The 22,957-nt window shown below is 45.8% G+C and overlaps 1 protein-coding gene across 1 annotated transcript in view; it reads left to right on the plus strand.

Annotated features, from left to right (window-relative positions):
* Window positions 1–22,957, plus strand: part of KIFC3 (kinesin family member C3) — a 71,699-nt gene that overhangs the window by 13,861 nt on the left and 34,881 nt on the right. Inside the window, exons 4-11 of the mRNA XM_048509215.1 lie at window positions 5,111–5,251; window positions 5,341–5,580; window positions 8,251–8,424; window positions 10,969–11,116; window positions 11,369–11,520; window positions 14,450–14,534; window positions 14,672–14,853; window positions 15,898–16,002. Of these exons, the coding sequence (XP_048365172.1) occupies window positions 5,111–5,251; window positions 5,341–5,580; window positions 8,251–8,424; window positions 10,969–11,116; window positions 11,369–11,520; window positions 14,450–14,534; window positions 14,672–14,853; window positions 15,898–16,002 (1,227 nt within the window). The remainder of the gene's footprint in view (window positions 1–5,110; window positions 5,252–5,340; window positions 5,581–8,250; window positions 8,425–10,968; window positions 11,117–11,368; window positions 11,521–14,449; window positions 14,535–14,671; window positions 14,854–15,897; window positions 16,003–22,957) is intronic.

Below are 22,957 nucleotides of genomic sequence, written 5' to 3' on the forward strand. Positions count from 1 at the left end.
ATACCCAATTTTTAGGGGGGTAAAGTGTAGACAACTTCAAAAGGCAAGGCAAAACACCAGGGATTGTGCCACCCAGTGGCGTACCTGCCTAGGGACAGGGGGTACCCTATGTCCCCGGGCACCCGCCATTTGGTCACGTGGGGGGGGGGTGCCACCAATTCAGGGTCGTTTGTGTGTTTTTAAATTTTTTAAGTGTTTTTTACGTTTTGGCCTGCAGGGGGCGCATTTTTAAGGCTAGCGGCACCAAAATTTCAGGGTACCATCCAGAGACTGTCCTGATGATACCACCCAAGTTTGGTTACGTTTGGTTCAAGGGAAGCAACGTTATGGACACCCAAATGGAATGCCCCCATCCCCATTGTTTTCAGTGGGAGCTAACAGGAGATGGGGGCTACCCATTTGAGGGACCATAACTTTGGTCCTCCTGAACCTAACTTCACCAAACTTGGGTGGCATCATAAGAATAGTTACCAGATGATACCCTGAAATTTTGGTGTCACTAGCTTTAAAACTACACCCCTTACAGGCACCCCACGAAATTTGCCCAAGATTCTTTGTTTTGCAGTGACTTTGCTCCATTGTAGCCAATGGGGAATTTCTGAGTGTGTAGGCAGGCTGCACATTTTTGAAGATAGAGGCACCAGACTTTCAAGGTGGCTCCAGGAGGGCCTCTTGGTAATAACATCCAGGTTTGGAGACCTTTGCTTCTGGGGGTTCAATTTTATGGGCCCCCAAAAGGCAGTGGCGTAGTGGCTAAGAGCAGTGGCTAAGAGCAGGTGCACTCTGATCTGGAGGAATCGGGTTTGATTCCCCCACTCTGCTGCTTGAGCTGTGGAGGCTTATCTGGGGAATTCAGATTAGCCTGTGCACTCCCACACACGCCAGCTGGGTGACCTTGGGCTAGTCACAGCTTTTCGGAGCTCTCTCAGCCCCACCCACCTCACAGGGTGTTTGTTGTGAGGGGGGAAGGGCAAGGTGATTGTAAGCCCCTTTGAGTCTCCTACAGGAGAGAACGGGGGGGATATAAATCCAAACTCTTCTTCTTATTATTACTTTGTTTCCCCGCTCCTGCACATGAAAGCCTGTGGGCTGAGTTTTCTCAGAACTCTCTCAACTGCCCCCCCCCCCCCACTCCAGAAGCAAAGCTCACCAAGCTTGGATGCTATTACCCAAGACCTCTTGGAGCCACCTTGAAAGTGGTGCCTCTATCTTCAAAAATGTGCAGCCAGCGCTTACACACTCAGACATTCCCCAGAATCTGCCAGACTCTTCAGCAAGTTCTGTGGTGGGAAAAATTACTTTTCCCACCATAGACTTCAATAGGGCTTTCTATTATGCCCAGATGGCTCTGTGGTAGAGGTTTCAATAGGAGGCACTGTGGTAGGGGTCTTGCTCTGGGTGGGGGCATTTCCTGTAGGGCTGCTGGTGTGAGTCTCCTGAAAGGAACCAACCAAATTTGCTGAAATGTGTGTGGAAGAGGAAAATGCTGTGGGCACCAAGTTGAAGGTGAACCTGATGCCCACAGCATTCGGCCATCCCAGGCAAACTTTAGCAAAATCCTCATAGGCTCAACCAGAGCTGAATTGGTTTTTTTCAGGAAACCCAAATATTTTCAGGTTTCCCAAATCACATATTTGGGTTTTTCAGATTTCCTGATAATTTGGAAGCCTGATAAACTTGAACCTGCATTTTACCATTTCCCCCCCTTTTTGCTCAAGACTTTACCATTTGGACATTACATAACCATTTGGACTAGTCAATTGAGGCTGTATTTGGAAAGAGTTTTGCAACCGGTGGTGGAACAAGATTCCTAAAGTGTGATCTACAAGGAAGTTATTCTTGCCCTAGTCTTGTAACTCTGAAATATAGCCAGCTTTGATGACTGAGCTCCACTCTTGAAGAATGATGTATTGGATTTACCATGAAGGGGTCTTCTCTTCAGTGGGGCAAAGCCATCATTTTCCCAGTGTATATGAATAAAGAATTTGGGGTTGGGGTGTAAAATTAGAATTGATTTGGGGTTTGGGGTGTACAATTAGAATTGAGTGTGGAGCAAGGTTTTTGTATAACTGAAAAGGGGCAACTCCCTACAGTCCCGGAGAAATTTGCATAGTCCTGCCTGAACAGTTGGAGGCGTGACCTAAGCAGCTTGGATGACTTCGCCCCACTGAAGAGGTGATGCCTTCATGGTAAGTCCAATGTATAATTCTATTTATGGACAACCTTGACTAAGTTTCAAAGATTGATCTTGACAAATTCCTTGGATCTATGTCCACTACTCATGCCCTCAATCCTTGCTTCTAAAATCATGTAAAGACCACATCAGTGGATCCTTAGTATGTATTATACATTATAAATCAATTATTAACTCAGGTTTAACCCTAAGTAGGCAGTCTCCACTTTTAGTTGAGGAAAGTAGCTGCAAAGACAGAGCGAGAGGGTTAACTGAGATCTATATCCTACATATAAGGGGATTGTCTGGATGAGAACTCTTAAATAAACAAACCATTATAATAATTAACAAGAATTTTATTAATAATAAAGGAAGCAAGGAATAATATTAATGAAGCAAGGAATATTTGATTTTTTTTAGCACACAATCACATGGTGTATACAAACTAACTGAAAGAGGAAGGGTGGAAGTAGAATAGGACTGGTGGTAGTCTTCCAGAGAAGGACATCCAATGAAAGAAGTGTTGAGGATGAAAACGGCCAGCATTTCCAGGAGCAAAAGAAGAGTGCCAGCAGTCAAGTGAGGGTGTGTACATAGATCCAGAACACATACTTCCTATCAATAGGCAAAGAATAAATATTTATACCCACAAATGGGTCCTAAGGCAGTATGAGGTAAGCTGGCAGGGAAGTTGCAGACAATGAATTGGTTGGGTTTTTTTTGGGGGGGGGGGGGGTCAGACAAAAGAAAGTAGAGGTTCAGTTCAAGTTATTGTTACAAAGTTCTTCTATCACCTCAGGCAATCTATCAGATTGCCTCTCCCCTTCTGTTCCACCATGATAACTTCACTCATTTGAGCAGGGTCTTCTGCAGTTGCTAACTTGCAACTGGGCAAAATCAACAACGGCCCCTACGCTGTTCTTCTGTTGTAGCCCCCACCTTGTGGAATGGTTTGCCTGAGGAAATCAGGAAAGCTCTCATGCACCTGACTTTCTGCAAATGATGTAGAATGGAACTATTCCTGAAGATTTTTTTGTATCCAGGCAATAGGATAGCAACATAGGCATAGCGCAACGGGGACATGTGGGGACATTTCCCCAGGCGGCCCCCATTGCGTCATGTGGGGTGGCGGAAAATCACCCCCCTCCACATACACTTCTGGGAAGGTCGAGGGGTGCGGCTGGGCCTGGGTGTAATGTGCATGCACTGCCAGGAAGAAGGCCTGCCCGGGCAGAATGCGCACATCGCGCCCAGGCCCAGCTATGCCCCAGGAAGGAGGAGGGGCATAGCTGGGCCTGGGCGCACCATGCACACACAACCCAGGACGAGGCTTGCACCCATTGGCCAGCCCGGTGGGTCATGGGTGTGGTCTCTGCATTTCTGGAGAGCATGCCCATGGCCCACCAGGCTGGCCAGCATCATGCCCAAACCCAGCCATGCCCCTCCTCCTTCCCTTCTCACCCCCTCCAGGCCTGGCTGCCGGCTAAGGTAAGTGGGGGGGGGGTGGGCCACGGGGGGCCATGGGTGTGTGTGGAAAATTTGGAGTGTGCCCTGGGCTCCATTTTCCATAGCTACGCCATTGGGTGGCAATGTACAAAATGATTCACCAAGTTACTTGGGCACATTATTAGGTACTGTGGTTTATACTATAATTTGCTGGTAGTTTGATCCTACTATGTGATCTTGCATAATTTAATGTGTCATGATCCTTTGCTTCAATTTTGTGTTTTAGATTTTTGGTTGATTCTACAAACCAGATCCTGCTTCATTGTTTATTGAATGGTGCATCTAGTTGAGTGTAATTCATGTTGAGCCCCAGTGAGAACGGCAGACAATAACTAATGTAAATAAATAAAATGACACCTCTATTGCATTTAATATTTATTGATTACATTTTTATCATCTGTACACATGGGAAAGAAGGTGTTGAAAAATTTCACCAACCTTTGAGCAATTTTTACCCTACCATCAATTTGCCTTTTAGTCAGCCTACTTAGGAAGTACATTTTCCAGATTCTGCTGTAAAAACATATTATGGATGCTTTAATGCCATTTTAGTTCATGCATTGGCAAAAAAAGGTGATTTTGTCCAACTCACTCTAACCCACACGATGGCCCTGCAACTTGCCCTGGCTAGCTGGAGCCAAGCCACAGCGATATTGAGAAGAAATTTCTAACTGCAAGACTGAACTTTGGTTTTCAACTGTCTGCTTAATAATCTCTAAAATCTCTTTGCAACTGATTGCTAACGATTTTTGTGAGAGGGAGGGTCTCTTTATAAGTATATTGGCAGTAATTAAAACAATTTCTACCTGTTGTGGAGGGTATAAGTGTCTGTTACTCCAGTCAATAATTGAGACTCATGAAGGTATCAAGAGCTTTTGTTGAACCATGTCAGTATCCCAGAACGAGAAGCCAGAGTTCGGGGCTCTGTCTCCTGTCCCTGGTACATATCAGAAAACTTTTGCTCATTCGGCATTCTCCCCTCCCCCCTTTCCCAAAACAATTTGCACAAGACAAGGAAGAGTGAGAGAGAGAGGGCAGTAAAGACTCCCCCTTAGTCCCAGGAAATGGGAGATAAGGACTGAATCACTAGTTACAAAGCGAAACAATGAAGGAGCCATCCAACCCCCAAGCGTTCAGCAAGAAGCAGGAAATGCCAGACCCGGCGGAGCCAGGCTACTCTCTGGGATGCCAGGCCCAGCGGGAGCTAGGCCTGACAGAGGGGAACCAGTAGGGTCAGGAGTTGGGAAAAGACTGCTGCTTGTCCCACATTTTCGGATAGTACTGCAAATTGTCTCTGCTTTGGGTTCAGTTAGTACATTCTTACAGTGGGATTTTTCACTGGGCTCTAGGCAACTACTTGAGGTTACAGCAGAGTTGCACATGATACATATGGTCCCTCTACTCTCTGTCCACTTTCTGCACCTTCCACAGGGTAGTACAGATTTGGAGAAGCATCGAGATCTTCTAGCTGCAGAAAATTTGTGCCTAAAACAAGAGCAGAAGTTGTGTGAGGCAAAGCTGCAAGAGTTCAAGAAGCAACCTATGCAATGTGTCGACTGTAAGCACAGCCAGGTAAAGCACAGCCTTTCTAGTGGAGTGCTTGTAGGCTGTCCAACTGCAGTTGCATTTGTTACATTTCTTCCTCCATGCTTGCTGCTCAGGAGAATAAGAAATTGCAAGAAAAGTTGGCCCAACTGGAGCAAGAAACAGAAAAAGTGAAAGGCCGTTTGTCTGTGGTAGACCTTGAAGTCCAGCAGAAAACCAGTCGGCTGGCTGAGGTTGAGCTACGGTTGAAGGACTGTCTAGCAGAGAAAGCAGATGAGGAGGAAAGGCTCTGCCGGAAACTGCGGGAGAGTCAGGAGATAATAGCCAGTCTCACGGCCCAACCTCAACAGATCAAGGTGAGATGGACCTTGGAATAGTTGGCAAAGGAATTGTATGTGATGCTTTCTCAGTGTCAAGACCTATTGTTATGCTGTTTGATCTTTTCATGTCTTCAGGGGAGGCTTGGAGGTTGTGGCATCCTGACTGTCCTTGCTTGTAGCATGTGGTACAATGCTTATGTTAGAGCTTTGCTATGTAGGAATATGTAGTCTTAATTGCAACTCCTTTCCCAGACTTGGTTCACCTGGCTGCTCTATGGAGGTGGCCTTGAGAAAAGGAGCAAGTTTGTGAATGAGTGAAGAGTGACAGATGCTGCCTAGTAATAGGGGGCATAGAAGGAGGCGCAGTAATCCTTTTTGGGACAGTTTGGTATGAAATACTTTAGTTTTGGCAAAGATCTTGCAGTGTAATTTGTTTGAATTCTTATCAGTAAAATCAATTTCAGTTTTAACTGTGCCAGTTTATCAAAAGATCCACAGAACACAACACTCAGGTCTAAACTAAATATGACACCTGCCATGGGACAGTTGTGGGGACTGTGATCATACTTTCTTCTAGCTCCCTCTGGGAACATTTCCAGATCTCTGATGGGAAATTATTCAGATTGAGTGTCATGCCCCTTGACGGGTCAATAATGAGACTCTGCAGAGGCGTATGAATAGGAAATGGCGCCTAGAGACAACACCTTCTCTGGGCGCCCCCCTGCGACCCCGCCCCTGCATCAGCTGGTTTTCAAAAGCTCTGGCTTGCCTGCATGGAGGTGGGAGGTGGGGGGGCCACCCCTGAGCCCCACCCCCTGGTCTCCATGGAAGTCAGGGGCATGGTACCGCTCCCTTCTTGTAGCAGGCCCAGTCCTGCCTTGGACTATCTTTTCCAGTTATGGTGATCATTTCAACAACATACACATGAGCCTTTGCTTAATATGCAAATTGATAATTGATAATTTGCATATTTAGCAAAGACGCATGGGTATCTTGTTGAAATTATCACCATAACTGGAAAAAAAAGATAGTCAGCAGCTAAGGAACTGGGAGTCTCTACTTGGGAAGAGGCTTGAAGCCTCAGGACAGAGCCATGCCCCTGACCTCCATGCAGACCAGGGTGTTACCTAGCTTAACAGAATATTTTTAAAGTAGCAATGGGGAATAATTTGGCTTGGCAACGAGAGGTGCTTGGAGGAGAAACTTGAAAGCGGAAGGATCTTTGTAACAACTACAAAAAGATGGTTTGAAATGTTCCAAAGAGAATACAAAGGAGACCAAATTGAATTTAAATATTTTTGTAAGTTTTTGGTGCAAACATTCATACAGTGAGACATAGAGAAGCATACACACAGTTCCTAAGAGATATAGACAGGGAGGAAAAGATAGGTTTGGATGATAGAGTAGGAGGGGGAGTGGGGGACTTAAACGTTACCTAAGTTCAGCTGAAGAAGTCTGGAAGAAGGCAAGGATTCCTATGCCAGCATGGGAACCTAGCTGAAAGGAGACGACCTAAGTATATCGCGATCTCCATTAACCAAATCTATACCAAGAGGGAGGTTTATAGCCAGTGAAGAAGCCTGAGTCCTGCAAGGGTGAAACCGGTATTCTTTTAGCTACACCCCTTTCTTGCGCAGCTTTAGGGCAGTGAGGAGAAAGTAAGTTCTTAGTTTCCTGGATCTTTTTTGGGATTACCATGCTGGGATGCGGGCTGGGCTGGAGCTTAATCAATAAGCTCAGTTCTATTATTTCTAGAAGTGTTGGGACAGTAGAGTCAATTGTTTCCTTTGATAAAAATTGTAATTCAGGAGTCTTTAAATGACTTATGCTTGAGTGCTACTTTTGAAGTCTTTGCCCATATGTATTCAACAATTCTGGCTTGAGGAGCTTTAGAAGTGGATCAGGAAGGGATAGTTTGTTAAGGAGATTGTATCTAAAGGTAGAGGAAATGCAGCGTCTGGTATCAAGGAGTTCTCCAGGATTTATTGTGTTACAGCAGCTTGGCGGGGTGTGGTAATAAGATGCATGTCCATGAGGCTTCCAGTGTCCATTGACTGGAGTAACTCATTCACTGATCTAATCTTGCAAATAGACTTTTTGTCTTAGCCTGCTTTTAGTTTTGGACACTCTGCTACTCTCTCTCACACACACACACACACACACACAAATATGAAAAGTTGGCTCCTGCCAATACAGTTTTGTATGAAAAATCATATTCCATAAGGCAGGGTAGGAAGGGTAGGGCAACACAAGTGATGTGGGGGTGGGATGGAAGGAGGGAGGGAGGGTATAATGGGAGCTGTTTTGGCACTTAACTCTTAGTTCTGTCAGTTGAAATCTAAATGTTCAGTCCTGATGCTGTTTTCAATAAAGGAAATTTTACAAAGTCACATTATTGAACAGTCCAGGGGCCCTACAGGGGAGCTCCAAAGGGAACTTTCAGAGGCTTTCTGACTGCCTGTCTCCATGGTGGTCACTTGGCCATTGTCACATATAGTAAAGCACTTAACACTACCTAGAAGGTTTGATTGAGTCACCTTAGGAGATCACTCTTGAGTCACTCTTAGAAGATCTTTAGACAGAGATCCTTATATTTTCATAAACTGGTTGATTAGTTTGGGAGAATGACCCGTGATTTGCCAATATCATATCTTTCCTTTACACTGCAACTTTATATTGGTGTGTTGCTGTGTTCTTGCTCCTCAGTATATCATCAAAACTTTGCCAGTGGAGTCTTGCAAGACCAAGCAGGCTCTCTCTGAAGCCCAGTCCCAGAACCAATATTTGCAGGAGCAGGTTGGGATGCAGAGGCAGGTACTCAAAGAGATGGAGCAGCAGTTACAGAACTCTCAGAAGTCAACAACACAGCTCAGAGCACAGGTGCGTAACCAAGCCTTAAAGTGCAAGAGAGGCAGAAATAAATGTGAAGAAGCACATCTCCACTTGGTTCATAAATGTTGCAGGTACAAACGCTTAAAAATTCTCACTCTTGCCCATTCGTTTCTTTGTTTCTCCCTAATGGAGACTCAGAACAGCTTACTTCATTATCTTCTCTATTTTATCCTTACCACAATCTTGTGAGGTAGGTTAGGCTGTGGGAGGGTGTGACTGGCCTGAGGAAAATTAATATGCAACTTATCCCTGAAATCTGCCTCCATCCCTGAAGACTGGAAGATGGCCAATGTCACACCAATCTTTAAGGAAAGGTCTAGGGGGACTCCAGCAGGAAATTCTGAAGCCAGTCAGTTTGACATCTGGTTCCTGTGAAGTAAAATTAGTGGTGAATCTTGCATCATTAAAGAGATGAAATTATTAAACATGTAGAAAAGCTTAAGACTCCGCTGCTGAGGAAGAGGTCAGCATGGCTTTTGCAGAGGAAACAAGTCCTGTCTTACAAACTTACTAGAGTTCTTTGAGGTTGTAAACAGGCATGTGGATAAGGGGGAACCAGTGGACATTGTCTACTTGGATTTCCAAAGGAGGAAACTTCTTTGACAAAGAGTTCCCTCACCAGAGACTGTTGAGAAAACTCAGCAATCAAAGGGAATAAGAGGGAAGTCCTCCTATGGATTAAAAAAAACTGGTTGAGGAACAGGAAATACAAAAGGCGTGGAGTATACTAATCGATGGGAAATTCTCACAATGGAGAGATGTAGGGATGTAAGGTGTCCCCCAAGGATCCAAGGTTTTGGGACCAGTGCTCTTTAACTTATTCCATAAATGATAACCTGGAAGCGTAGGGGTGGAAGTAAGCGTGGTGGCCAAGTTTCATGGATGATACCAGAATTATGTAGGGTGGTGAGGAACATCGCGCAAAGGATTCGGAACAGGCTCAAAGCCGGACCTTGGATAAATTCAGATGAGTGGGCTAAGAAATGGCAAATGCAGTTCAATGTATGCAAAATGCAAAAGTGATGCAACATAGGCGGCAAAATCCAAGCTTCACATACACACTCACAAGGAGTCAGTGCGCTATCAGTCCACAGCAGACCAGGAAAGGGATTTAGGCATCTTAGTTGATAATTCCATGGGAATGTCAACTCAATGCAATGGCAGCTGTGAAAAAAGGCAAACTCTATGCTGGGGATAATTAGGAAAGAGGAGTTGATGATAATCAAGAACTGCAAGGATTGTCATGCCCATATATAAAGCCGTGGATGCGCACCTCACTTGGAGTACTGTGTTCAGTTCTGGTCGGCCTACATCTCCAAAAAAGGATGTCGAAGATAGAAAAAAGTGCAAAGGAAGGGCAACCTTGAGGATGATTGGAAAGGATTGGAGCACCTCCCTTATGAGGGAGAGGCTAGTAAGCGTTTGGGACTCTTTAGTTTGGAGAGTGAGGCGTCTGAGGGGGGATAGGGATTGAAGCTCTATAAAGATTATGCATGGGATAGGAAAAAAATGTTGACAGAGAGAAATTTTTCTCTCTTTCTCACAATACACTAGAACCAGGGGGCATTCATTGAAAAATGCTGGGGGGGAAGAATTAGGACTAATAAAAGGAAAACACTTCTTCACGCAACGTGTGATTGGTGTTTTGGAATATGCTGCCACATGGAGGTGGTGATGGCCACTAACCTGGTGGATAGCTTTAAAAAGGGGCTTGGACCTTGGATTTATGGTGGAGAAGTCGATCTATGGCTACCAATCTTGATCCTCCTTGATCTGAGATTGCAAATGCCTTAGCAGACCAGGTGCTCAGGAGCAGCAGCAGCAGCAGCAGCAGGCCATTGCTTTCACATCCTGCACATGAGCTCCCAAAGGCACCTGGTGGGCCACTGCGAGTAGCAGAGAGCTGACTAGATGGACTCTGGTCTGATCCAGCAGGCTAGTTCTTATGTTCTTATGAGGTCACCCAGCAAGCTTCCATAGCAAAGCAGGGATTGTTTTCCAATCAGCTAAGCTGTTGCAGAGGATGCCACATCCCGATAGGCGAAGGCAGAACCTTTAATGAGACTCCCTTCAATCGGTCCTGCTTATATTGATTTATAGACATTGGTCATATGCAGAGGTACAGGTTTGTCAGACTTTCTATAATTGTTTATACTATAGTTTGATTCTTGGAACACCTTGAGACCATGAGCTCTGCTCTCAGTTGGATTGGAGACTGTACAAATGCCCCAGAACAGATGATCAGGCTATCACAGGTAGCATCACATCATACACTCATCACTTCATGAAGACAGTTTCAGAGAGTAGTTGTGCTGATCTGCAGTAACAGCTTGATTCGAGTCCAGTGGCTCCTTGGAGCCCAACAGATGTAACAGTTCATTACTGATTTGGCATACCTAGAGGTCATCTGCAATGTACGGTACGACTGGAGCTGAATTTCTTCCCATCAGTTTGGAAGGGACTATTGGAAGTAAGGGAAGACAGAGATTTGGCTCTTTCAATCTAGGGATTTCATTGTGGCCCATTTTCTAGGTTATGATGTATGAGTCTGAGCTTGAACGAGCTCATGAAGAAATGCTGGAGGAAATGCGGAGCATGGAAGAGTACAAGAACAAAGCCATTGAAGAAGCATTTGCCCGAGCACAAATAGAAATGAAAGCTGTGCATGAGAACCTGGCAGGTGAATGAATATTGTCTCTGAGGACCTGACAGGATACCAGTTGGGTGGGACACATTTATGAAGGATCATTGCTTCCAGCTGGCTGAATGTATTTCAGGAGGACCTGTGGAATCCCTCCTTTATGTTGGAGATACTTTCAACTTTCCCTTTGCCCTATTATGGCTTTTTCAAAGAATGGGAATTATCTGTGGTATTGAAAAGGGGAATTTTCTCTACATGGATCAGTGATCTCACCTTTATACTTCTTTGTAGGAGTGCAGAAAAATCTCCTTACACTCCAGCCAGCTCTTCGAACTCTCACTAATGATTACAATAACCTCAAGCAACAAGTCAGAGAATTCCCTGTTCTCCTTGAAGAGGCCTTCCAGAATGCCAAAGCAGAGGTCAAACATATCTCAAGATCAATATGAACATATTAAGGGTTATGTTATGGGTGGATATTGGGGGGTTGAGCTTCTCCTTTCCATTGTTAGGTTCCTCATAAATAATTAATACTTCAGTAGAAAGCCCATTATGCATGGAATGCTTCCTTTAAGACTCTTCTCTGCACATTGGGCTTGCAGAGGGGTCTTCTCGTGTTTTTCTGTGTACATGCGAGGAAGCACTTCCTCCTTTCCCCAGAGTTTTTCTGCAGAGAGCTCTCCAGGCATGGTTTTCTTAACTCCTCCCATCAAGTGGCTCTTAAAGGCACAGATCTTTAAGCTTCACTTATGTGGATATTGCAGTTCCAAAATTAATCCTTCCCGCTCCCACAAAGAATGTTGGGGATGCTATCTATGTGATTGGGATGCGTCCCCAATTCAATGTAACTACTTAAAACAAATAAGTGCTGCGAGAAAGATATTTGTAACCAGCCAGCTGTAAACACTACCATCTGTGCATTCTTTCCTTGATCTTTACTTTATGGCTTCACACACTTTGTAGATAACTAAATCCCCCTGGTACCTCTGTCCCATGAGAAAAGAATTACATCCATTATCTCATGGGTCAGGAAGGCAGGTGCCTCTCTTTTGCTATCTACTGCCGACCTTGGGGTGCCTCAGCTCCAAAAAGCTGTTTTTCACAAACTCTTGGAAAAACAGGATGGGGACTTTCAGCAGGGGATAAAGGGAACTGTGAATGCCAGCTTCATCAGAACTGGCTTTGCCAGGTATGGTGCTTCGATACCTTTTCAGTAAACACTGCTGATCAATACTCTGGAGTCTGTTGATTGGCTTAAGGTTTCAAGACCTAACAAACCTATGGCACTCCAGATGTTCACGGAGTACAATTCCCATCAGCCCCTGCCAGCATGGCCAATTGGCCATGCTGGCAGTTCGGGCTTGAAACCGACCCTGTAGTCCATGAACATCTCAGGAAATTACGCTCATCAAGTTCCAACGCACCACCTTCACGGAGTTAGAGCATTTTCCTGGACCACAAGCTGCTAGGGGACTGTCCTAGAGCCATGGACATAGGTAAGGGGGGGGGGGGGTTTCTCGGGTTTGAACCCCGCCATTCATGTCCGAAGCTCCGCCCCTCCGATTGTGGGTTTTTAAGACATTTTAGTCCTTTTTCGGTTTTTGGCCTGCAGGAGGTGCATTGTTTGGGCTAGCAGCACCAAACTTACCGGGATTGTTGGGGAGACTCTCCTGATGATACTACCCGGGGTTGGTGAGGTTTGGTTCAGGGGGTCCAAAGTTATGGACTCCCAAAGGGGGTTCCCCCATCCTCCATTGTTTCCAATGGGAGCTAATAAAAGATGGGGTCCATAACTTTGGACCCCCTGAATCAAACTTCCCCAAACCTGGGATGTTTTATCAGGAGAGTATCTTATTGATACCACCCAGGTTTTGTGAAGTTTGGTCCAGGGGGTCCAAAGCTATGGACTCCCAAAGGGGGTGCCCCATCCTCCATTGTTTTCAATGGGAGCTAATAGAAGATGAAGGCTACATCTTTGAGGGTCCATAACTTTGGACCCCCTGAACCAAACTTCACAAAACCTGGGTGGTATCATTAGGAGAGACTCCTAAAGATACACCTCGAAAGTTTGGTGCTTCCTACCGGCTTAACAATTTGCACCCCTGGACAGCAGGCACCCCCCAAATTTCCCCAGATAACTCGCTTTTTGAAATCCACCCCCCCTTCCGGTGCATGGATTTAAAGGGAGAATCCTTGAAGAGATCACCTCAGTTTAGGAACAGGGGTAGGGGAACGCATGCGGCTCTCCAGATGTTCAGCCTGAACTGAACAATTCCCATCAGCCCCTACCGGCATGGCCAATTGGCCATGCTGACAGAGGCTGATGGGAATTGTAGTTCCTGAACATCTGGAGAGCCGCAGGTTCCCTACCCCTGGTTTAGAAGAAGAAGAGTTTGGATTTATATCCCCCCTTTCTCTCCTGTAGGAGACTCAAAGGGGCTTACAATCTCCTTGCCCTTGCTCCCTCACAACAAACATGTTGTTTAACTGGGGACCCCAGGTTCTCCCTTTAAGGTGGATTTAAAAGGAGAATTTGGGCTCTCTAGTTTTAAACACCATTGAAAGGGATGCTGTTTGGGGGTCGATTCCAGCATCACAGCGGCTGCCGGGGGTGTGTGTGCAAAACTCAGATCCTCTGCGATCAGCAGAGGCGAATCTACTGAAGATCCCTGGCCCCTCGATGACGCGGCTGGCCTCCACACAGGCCAGGGCCTTTACAGCCCTGGCACCGGCCTGGTGGAACACATTACCATCACACTGGGGCTGTTCTACGGGCCCTCACCCAGGTGGACCTTGGAGGAGTTCCTGGGGTGAGGCCTGTAAAACCGAATTATCTCCCACTCAGGCCTTTGGAGGAGTCCAGCCGCCGATAATGCCCCCCCCCCCCCCGCTAGTAGGGTCCCCTAACATCATTGGGACCCCTCCTCATTTTTGACCAGACGAGGAACGGAATTGGTAACATATGGGTCTCATCGCGGGCCCTATTATGTAGAAATGATAATACTCTTGTTTTAAGATTTTTATGTTTTTTGTATGATTTTATGTTGTTCACCGCCCTGAGCCCTCCGGGGATAGGGCGGTATAGCAAGTTTAATAAATAATAAAATAATAATAATAATAATACTGCTGCCAGAGGACAACAAGGAATTTTGCTGTGATGGACATTTTGCTGTGATGGACATTATGCACCAAGCAAATGGTGTGTGATCAGCCAAAGATAACAATCCAGGTGGTCCCAGGAATTGTGAAGGAGGTGATAATGATAATACCACTGGATATCTACTTGAGTAAATGTTTGCCCTCCCTCTACAATCTTCATGGTTCTCCATTTAGAGTTGGGCAAGCTTCTCATGTGGAAGAGGTGAAACAGACAACAAACCCCGGGAGCTACTAAGAAAATACCGCAGGGAACTGCAGCTCCGGAAAAAATGTCACAATGAACTTGTGCGATTGAGAGGTCTGTGTCATTTCTTTGGTGGCAGCATGGACATTTTGGTGAAGGGCCTTGAGTCTTCATTCTCAGGAAGCTGAATACTCTGCTTCATTTTAATTAGGGGACTTCAAATGTAAAAACTTTTTAATTCCCTTTTGAAGGAAATATTCGAGTGTTTGGCCGTGTCAGGCCAATAACTAAAGAGGATGGAGAAGGTCTGGATGCTGCCAATGCAGTGAATTTTGATCCTGATGATGATGCTGCCTTGCAGCTCAGGCACAAAGGGAAGCTGATATCATTTGAACTGGACAAGGTTTTCCCTCCAGAATCAACACAGGAAGATGTAAGTATTGCTTCTGTATTCTGGGGTTTGCAACAGTTCAGTTCACAAAGTCTCCTGCTATGTATTAGAGGGGTGAGTATGACGATGAAAATCTCAGTGTTTCTCAACTGAAGAGAATATCTACTGGAGTAGGTGTCATAAGAACATAAGAACGAGCCTGCTGGATCAGACCAGAGTCCATCTAGTCCAGCACTCTGCTACTCGCGGAGGCCCACCAGGTGCCTTTGGAAGCTCACATGCAGGATGTGAAAGCAATGGCCTGCTGCTGCTGCTGCTGCTCCTGAGCACCTGGTCTGCTAAGGCATTTGCAATCTCAGATCAAAGAGGATCAAGATTGGTAGCCATAGATCGACTTCTCCTCCATCACCACCTCCTGTGGCAGCATATTCCTGTGGCAGCATATTCCAAACGCGTGAAGAAGTGTTTCCTTTTATTAGTCCTAATTCTTCCCCCCAGCATTTTCAATGTACGCCCCCTGGTTCTAGTATTGTGAGAAAGAGAGAAAAATTTCTCTCTGTCAACATTTTCTATCCCATGCATAATTTTATAGACTTCAATCATATCCCCCCTCAGATGTCTCCTCTCCGACTAAAGAGTCCCTTCCCTCATAAGGAAGATGCTCCAATCCTTCAATCATCCTCATTGCCTTTCTCTGCACTTTTTCTATCTCTTCGACATCCTTTTTGAAATGTGGCGACCAGAACTGAACACAGTACTCCAAGTGCGGTCGCACCACGGCTTTACATAAGGGCATGACAATCCTTGCAGTTTTATTATCAACTCCTTTCCTAATTATCCCCAGCATAGAGTTTGCCTTTTTCACAGCTGCCATGCATTCAGTTGACATTCCCATGGAACTATCAACTAAGTCACCTTTGCCAGTAGAGTCGCTTCTCACCCTCTCATTTAAACAAATTCTGGTCTTTGTCAAACCTTAGAGGGATTCACTGGACTGACCATCTCATTAACACATATTTGAAGGGCCAGTTTGGCTATAGAGGGAATTATTTGGCTGGTATCTTATGCAGGCTTTGTTTTCAAAAGATCTTTCAGGAAGTTCAAGTTCTGATTACATCATGCATCGATGGTTACAATATTTGTATTTTTGCTTATGGGCAGACTGGTGCAGGGAAGACCTACACAATGGAGGTAAGTGGCATATTCCTTTTTTTGTATGTGTGGGTTGACAATCTGCAGTTATCTGGCACATAAATAAAATGTTTGTACTAGGGATCATGGGGCCAAGCCAAACCAGAAAAGAATGAGGAACAAAAATATAGAGTTGTCCATTCCTATACACTGTTTAAATACTGGTTGTGGTGGGTTTTCCGAGCTGTATGGCTGTGGTCTGGTAGGTCTTGTTCCCAACATTTCGCCTGCATCTGTGGCTGGCATCTTCAGAGGTGTATCACAGAGGGGAAAAAAAAAGTAAGTGGCATATTCTTTTTTTCTTCTTCTCTGTGATACACCTCTGAAGATGCCAGCCACAGATGCAGGAAGTACCGCTGATTGAGGATCTTTTACCTAAACCACAAGTTTTATACAGACCGGAAAAGCCACCACAACAAGTTGAATCCGGCTGTGAAAGCCTTCGACAATACACTGTCTAAATAAATCAATACTGTCTAAAATAAATTAAGTATCCTTTAATAAGTGAACAATGTTCCTGTAATCTATGGAACATGCCTGTTGTAAATCATAAAATACCAAATGCGTTTTGATGTGTTGTCCTCATCAGTGTTCAGTATAAAAAATTTAAATATGACCGTTCCTTGATGAAAGACAAGGACAGTATATAGAACTAAAATTCCAAAGAGTGGATAAATTGTTATTATCTTATTGAAGGTTGCCCAGGCAATTGTTCTTTACAGGCTTAAGGTTCCCATATTTCTGTCTTTCTGCAAACTATGTAAAGTAGAATTGCTCACCAGGGCCTTCTCCTAAAGGTATAATGGAATGGTTCAGGGTGAAACTTTTTATAAAGGGAACAGGACTATGGATTCTTCCACTGTATAATGTTCAGTATCTGTTTGATGTATGCATTATTCTGCTTTCGTTATATTGTTTTCTTACTTGGTAATCTCATTTTCCAAATTGTCTGATATATTATGTCTAATACATTTGCTCTGTTTCTAATTTATGTAATGCTAGTCCTACAGCATTGCTCACTAGATATCTCATCCAATTAATTGCACTGACAAATACTGTATACTCTGCATTGAGTCTCAGTGAGAGAGGTGAACTAAAAATAAAATGTAAGTAAATTATTTCCTGAAAATACTTGAGTTGCTGCTCACAAACATGGATCACTATTGTACTGTTGAAATTAGTTGTTGTGTTTTAGCATTATATATAATGTTGCCAGGATGTGCTATTTATGTTTCATAACCTTTTGAACTCATTGTTGACAATTTTTTCCATCATGCCCTTGTGCATGCCATAGCTGAACAGATTGTAGTCTGTGAAAGTATCAACAGATGCGACTCTTCTGACATCCAGTGCTCTCTGAACTGGATCACACCAGAGGTCAGCTTAATCCATTCTGTTTCACATAATGGCCAACTATTAGGGAACTCCCCTGTGCTACCTCCCAGCACTGGTGTTCAACCATTGGCTGCTTCTGAATTTGAAGGTTCCCTTTACTTACCATGGCCACAGTAGCCATTGATGGACCTAACCACTATGAGTTTCACCCTTTAAAAAGCCATCTATGCTCATAGCTATCACTAGTACTACCTCCACTGGCCATGAATTCCACAATTTAATTACTTGTTGAGTCAAGAAGTATTTTTGTCTATGCTGTAGCTATTGCCCATCAACTTCATTGGGTGCTCCCAAGATCTAATAGATGGGAGGCAGAGAAAAAATGCCCTCTGTACACTTTCTCCATCTCATGCATAATTTTACAGACTTCTTTAAAGTCCTCCCCACTTAAGTCATCAGTTTCTGAGCTAAAAAGAGTCTTCAACCTTACTTCGTAAGGAAGGTGCACCAAGCCACTAATAATCTTGGCTGCCCTCTTCTGTAGTTTTTTTTTTTCAATAGTGCAATGTCCTTTTTGAGACACAGTGACCAGAACTGTGCATGGTATTCCAAAAGCAGGCGCACTGTGGCTCTATACAAAGACATTACAATATTGGCAGACTTATTCTCCATTTCTTTCCCCAACATAAAATTTGTCTTTTTCACTGATGCCACACAGTGAGTTTGCAGGTTCATTGAGCTATCCACAATGCCCAAAGACATCTTTCAACTTTGGTTTCGTCCTGCTCAGAAATCGGTGGCATATATTTAAAATTAGGATTTTTTGTTTCAGTGTACATCACTTTATACTTTGGCACACTGAACTTCATTTGCCCAATTTAGAACAAATGTAAATATCAGAGTCTCAGGTTCAAATCTGTTAAGTCTTGGACCAATGATCAATAAGTGGACTCTAGATGCAGAATCAGAAGTCTTTATTCAGTTGACAACAAGCACTCAGCTTCGGAAAGCCAGTTCTGGTGATCCTGGCTTTTACAGTAATATTTATCTCTTTTCACCTCCTCTGGATCCCCCCTGGCCTTCTTTCCATAGAACAGGGGTGTCAAATTCAATTGCACAGGGGGACAAAACTCAAAGCACACTTTAGGTTGGGGGCTGAACAGGATAACCATTTATTGCCAGGCATGCAAACCTCCTCTGCCCATGGAGAAGGCAGCTGCCTGCTCTGTTGGGCAGAGAAGACAGCAGCGGTGGCCTACTTGGTGCTGCCGGCAGCACCGGGCATGCAAACCCCCTCTGCCCTACGGAGAGCAGCAGCTTCTGTTCATCCCACACGGCAGCCTACCCTGCAGGTATGCATAGAAGTCAGAGCAGGACTCCCCTGGCGCAAAGCTGAATCTGGACCTCCCATCCGCCCCTTCCACTCAGCCGCCTTACCCAAAGCATGGCCCAGAGATGGGGCAGCTCTTGCAAAAAACTCATGCAAAGCACCAGGCAAAAAAACACACACCAACTTCTGTCCGCAAAGAGATGCTAAGGCACTTGAATGCGGGGAGTTTGCAAGTTTGGGTGGAGTGAAAGAGGAGGGCTGGCCCTTCTTTTGGCTTGGTGTTCTGTAACTCATGGTCCCCCTTTTTTGCATGGATTACAGGGCTGGGGCCGTGTGTTTGCAATGGGTCAGCTCTCTTGCAAGGAGAGGAGATTATTTTCCTTCTCCTTTTGGGTCTGCAACTTTGGGGAGGGGTGAGCATTACTTACAAAGGATTGCAAAGTTTGCATGCAAATACGGTTCCCTGGGAGGGAATCTCTCAGCTGGCTGGCCTTTTGCAAATGCGGGGTTGAAAACAAAAAGCTGCAGAACGAAAGGGAAACTGGAGGCAGCTGATGCTCAAGTTGCAGCCCCAGAGGCTCAGTTGGAGCTGCTCTTCGAATGCCCTCTAATAAATACACTGAGTGTCCCGTGTGATTCTCTCTGCAGTCCCCAGAGCAGGTTTGCTGCCAGAGAAGCCCCAAAGGGCAGCAGCTGGGTCCCCGGGGAGGGGCAGCTGGGCCCAAAACGGAAACAGAGCAGCCCCGGAGAGGGGAAGCCTGCCCGCCCACTCCCCCCCCCCACGCCTGGCCTGCCTGCTTGGTGCTTACCTCCTCCTCCAGTTGCCTCCTCCTTCGTCCCTCACTGCAGGCTGCAAGCTTCAGGCTCCTGCTGTTGGTTTGGGTGGGTACAAGAGGCTCCCTTGGCTGCAGCCTTTCCCCACTGCTCTTCCCCAGGTCCGACACTGCCCCTCCCCCATGGCTCCAGGCCTGCAGGCCAGACAATGGGGTGTTAAGTGTGTGTTAACGAGGGCCAGATAGAATTATACAGAGGGCCTGATTTGGCCCGCGGGCCCTGAATTTGACACATGTGCCATAGAATGTGAGAACGAGGTGTGGAAGACTTTGTTTTCGAAGAGAAATATCCCAAGGCCAAAGTGATAGTCTCCTGCTGGGCTGTGCCTGCAGCAGTGGCGGAGCACTAAGGGGGCTGAGGGTGTTGTGCACCGGCTGCACGCCTGGGGGATGGAAAATCGCCCCAGCCCTCCCCCTTTTCCCCACCCCCACAGCTCCCTAGCGGCGCCCCCTACGGCACACCCCCAACCCCCCTTCCCGCACTTACCTACGTTCCTTTTCTTTTTTAGTATTTTTTGAGGCTGAAAAAAAGCGGCTTATTTGCAGTTCAGGCTAAAACCTGCCTGAGGAACTACAGTTCCCAGGAGACCTTGGGGCTCACAAGGTCTCCTGGGAAGTATAGTTTGCCAGGCAGTTTTTTCCCTGAACTGTGAAGAGGCTGCTTTTTTCAGCCTCAAAAAGTACTAGAAATAGAAAAGGAATGTAGGGGTGTGCAGTTGGCGGCCCCAGCCTCACGCTATCCGCTGCAGTGGAGAGAGTGCAGTTGGCGGCCCTGGCCTGAGCCAGGCGCCGCTTTCTTCTCTCTCCCCCCCCCCCTTTGAAGGGGATGGGGTTTTCCATGCTCTCCACTCCAGCGGAGAGCGTGCAGTTGGCGGCCCCGGCCTGAACCGGGCACCGCTTTTTTCTCCCCTCTCCACACGTTCCCCAGGAATGGGCAGCCACGCTGGGATCCGCACCACAAGTACAAAAAAGCCGTTTGCAGCTTATGGGCCGTGGGTTGCTGACCCGTGTCCTAACCTGAACAAACTGGGTCAGAATCCTCTGGAAGATCCTTCATCTGGGACCTGGCCAGGATCACAAAAAAGCCAGTCTTCAGTAGAACTAGTGGCTGCCACTGCCCAAGGGTCTCAAGAGTCCCTCTGACCTGATGGAGGTCAACAACTCAGGCTCATCACTGCAAACCTCAACTGAACCATGTACAGTAGGTCAGGTGGCGTAATTGGAGGTCAGGGGCTTCGCTACTTCCCAGACTTCAGTGGGGCTTGATCTCCCCTGCAGCAGGAAGACTCTAGCCCTGGCACTTCCAGCCTTTACAAGGCATCATTCCCGTCATGATGTCATCTTTCCCTCAGCTGGTAAGTGCAACAAATATGGTGCCCCTGCACCCAGCCCTTTCCTCTTCCCAGCAGTCACCGTGGCCCCTGGGGATTTCAGTGGGGCATCCATGCCTTGCAAGCATCTCAACTACAGCACTTTGGAGGAGAGGGTCGATCAGTGGCATGTGCCCTTGAGCAATGCTTCTGTCTTCCCAGCTAACAAGAAGTCAAGAAAAAACCACACAAGCCCAAGATGGCACCAGCTCGGAGGAAGAGGACACACTCAAAGTTTGCCATTTTCCAAAGCACATCAAAAGGCCCATTCTCTTCCCTGCACACTCTAATGAGGAGGAGGGAGAAGAGCTTCAGGACCAGTCTTCTTCATGCAGGTACAATTCAGAGAGAAAAAGAGACATGCCTTGGTGGCTCAGCGAATCTGCCGCTGCCTTAGAGGATGCCGTCTCGATCACATTGGTCACTGCAACCTCTGACCAAGAGGAAGGAGGGTACAGTACAATTGAAGTTCAGTCCAAGAGAACAACTAGGAGATGAATGAATGTTCCAGCCAGAACATTTCAATAGGCTGTTTAAGAAGGTGATTACCACCCTTGGGTCCAAAGAAGTAAAGGAAAAGGCAGACACAGCCACCAATACTGTAAACTGGAAGCTAGGGCATTTAAAACAGCTATCTTGCCCTGTTGTGGGATGCTCCATCCCAATTTGATATGTGACCAAAGCTGTCTGGTCTACCTCTTCATCAGGAATTCCTCTTTTAAAAGTTCCATTCTTTAATCAATAATGATATAATCGATTTAAAGATTCCATTGGTGGATGCTCCAGTTGTGGCCCTCCATTTCAGTAAATGATCAACAAAGAAACAATGTTGATTCCATGAAGCAATCGCAAAGATAGTTGGAGGAATCCTTTCCGAAGATGGTGAAAATATTCTGAAAGACAAGTCAGATCACAAAAACGAGGCAACATTAAAAATATCCCATGAGGCCAGCTTGATGGTGATTTGAACATCTGTCATCATTTCAAATTTTGCAAGAGCAGCGGCGGTTTGGACAAGTGACTCGCTGAGAGACCCTGGATTTGACCCCACAACTCTCATGAGATCACTCCTCAAGATCTAAGAGGATGTACAGTTTGTGGCTGATGCTTTGTTGGACAATGTACAGCTTTTGGCTCATGCTCAAGCAGCTAATGTTTCCATCTGGTGAAACCTCTGGAAAGGTCAACTCCTTGACCAAAGCAAACCTGGCTACAATAAGACTCCTCTTAGGTGAGGTGGCCTTGGAGAGGGTACTCATAGAAACTGAAGCAAACAAAAAGGCACTGTCTTCCTCAGCTTCCCTAGGAACAAGGGGATAAAGTCAAAGGCAGTTGTAAGGAACCTGAAAGGACCAGACTTAAAGTAACTTCAGCAGTTCTTTATTTCTTAAACTTCCATGATGCACAATACAGGAAATGCAGACTCTGACCTTTCCCCACCAGAACGCTGCTTTTACAAGCTTCTCTGGCCCCCGCCCACAGCACAAAGTAAAGCCCCCCAAAACCCCAACCTCCAAAGTAGGTTCTCACGCGAACAGAAAGTAAGACTCCACACGCATACAGTAAGCACAGATAGGCAGCAAGGTTAACGATAACAGCAATCCTGGGCACGCAGCCCAGTCCGAGGAATGTTACCAAGGCCAGGCTGGTGGACAGAAAACAGAAATCAACCCACAACCTTACAGCAGTCTTCCTTTTGTTCTTTTCATCCCTTTTTCTCCTCCAACAACAATAGAGGCCCAAAGGGATACAAATCCTCCAGAAGTTACTTATTCTAGGGCAGAAGCCAAGGAAAGTCTTTCTTTGAAACTTGTGATACAGACTGATAATACCACAGCAAAAAGCCCAGATCAATAGACAGGGAAGTATTAGGGTGTGCCTTCTTTACATGGAGGCAGTTTTCTAGTTGACTTGGGCAGAGAAAAACTTAATATCTATCAGGGCAAAACATCTGAGCAGTGTGCTGAATGTTACTGCAGACTGGCTTAGCCGTAAAGAAATAGATTGAGGAGAGTGGTCCCTGGTTTTTCAGCGAATAATGAACAGATTCAGTGAACCAATTATAGATTTCTTTGCCACCAGACACA

This window comes from Sphaerodactylus townsendi, linkage group LG10 (assembly GCF_021028975.2).
Source record: "Sphaerodactylus townsendi isolate TG3544 linkage group LG10, MPM_Stown_v2.3, whole genome shotgun sequence".
Lineage (NCBI taxonomy): Eukaryota > Metazoa > Chordata > Lepidosauria > Squamata > Sphaerodactylidae > Sphaerodactylus > Sphaerodactylus townsendi.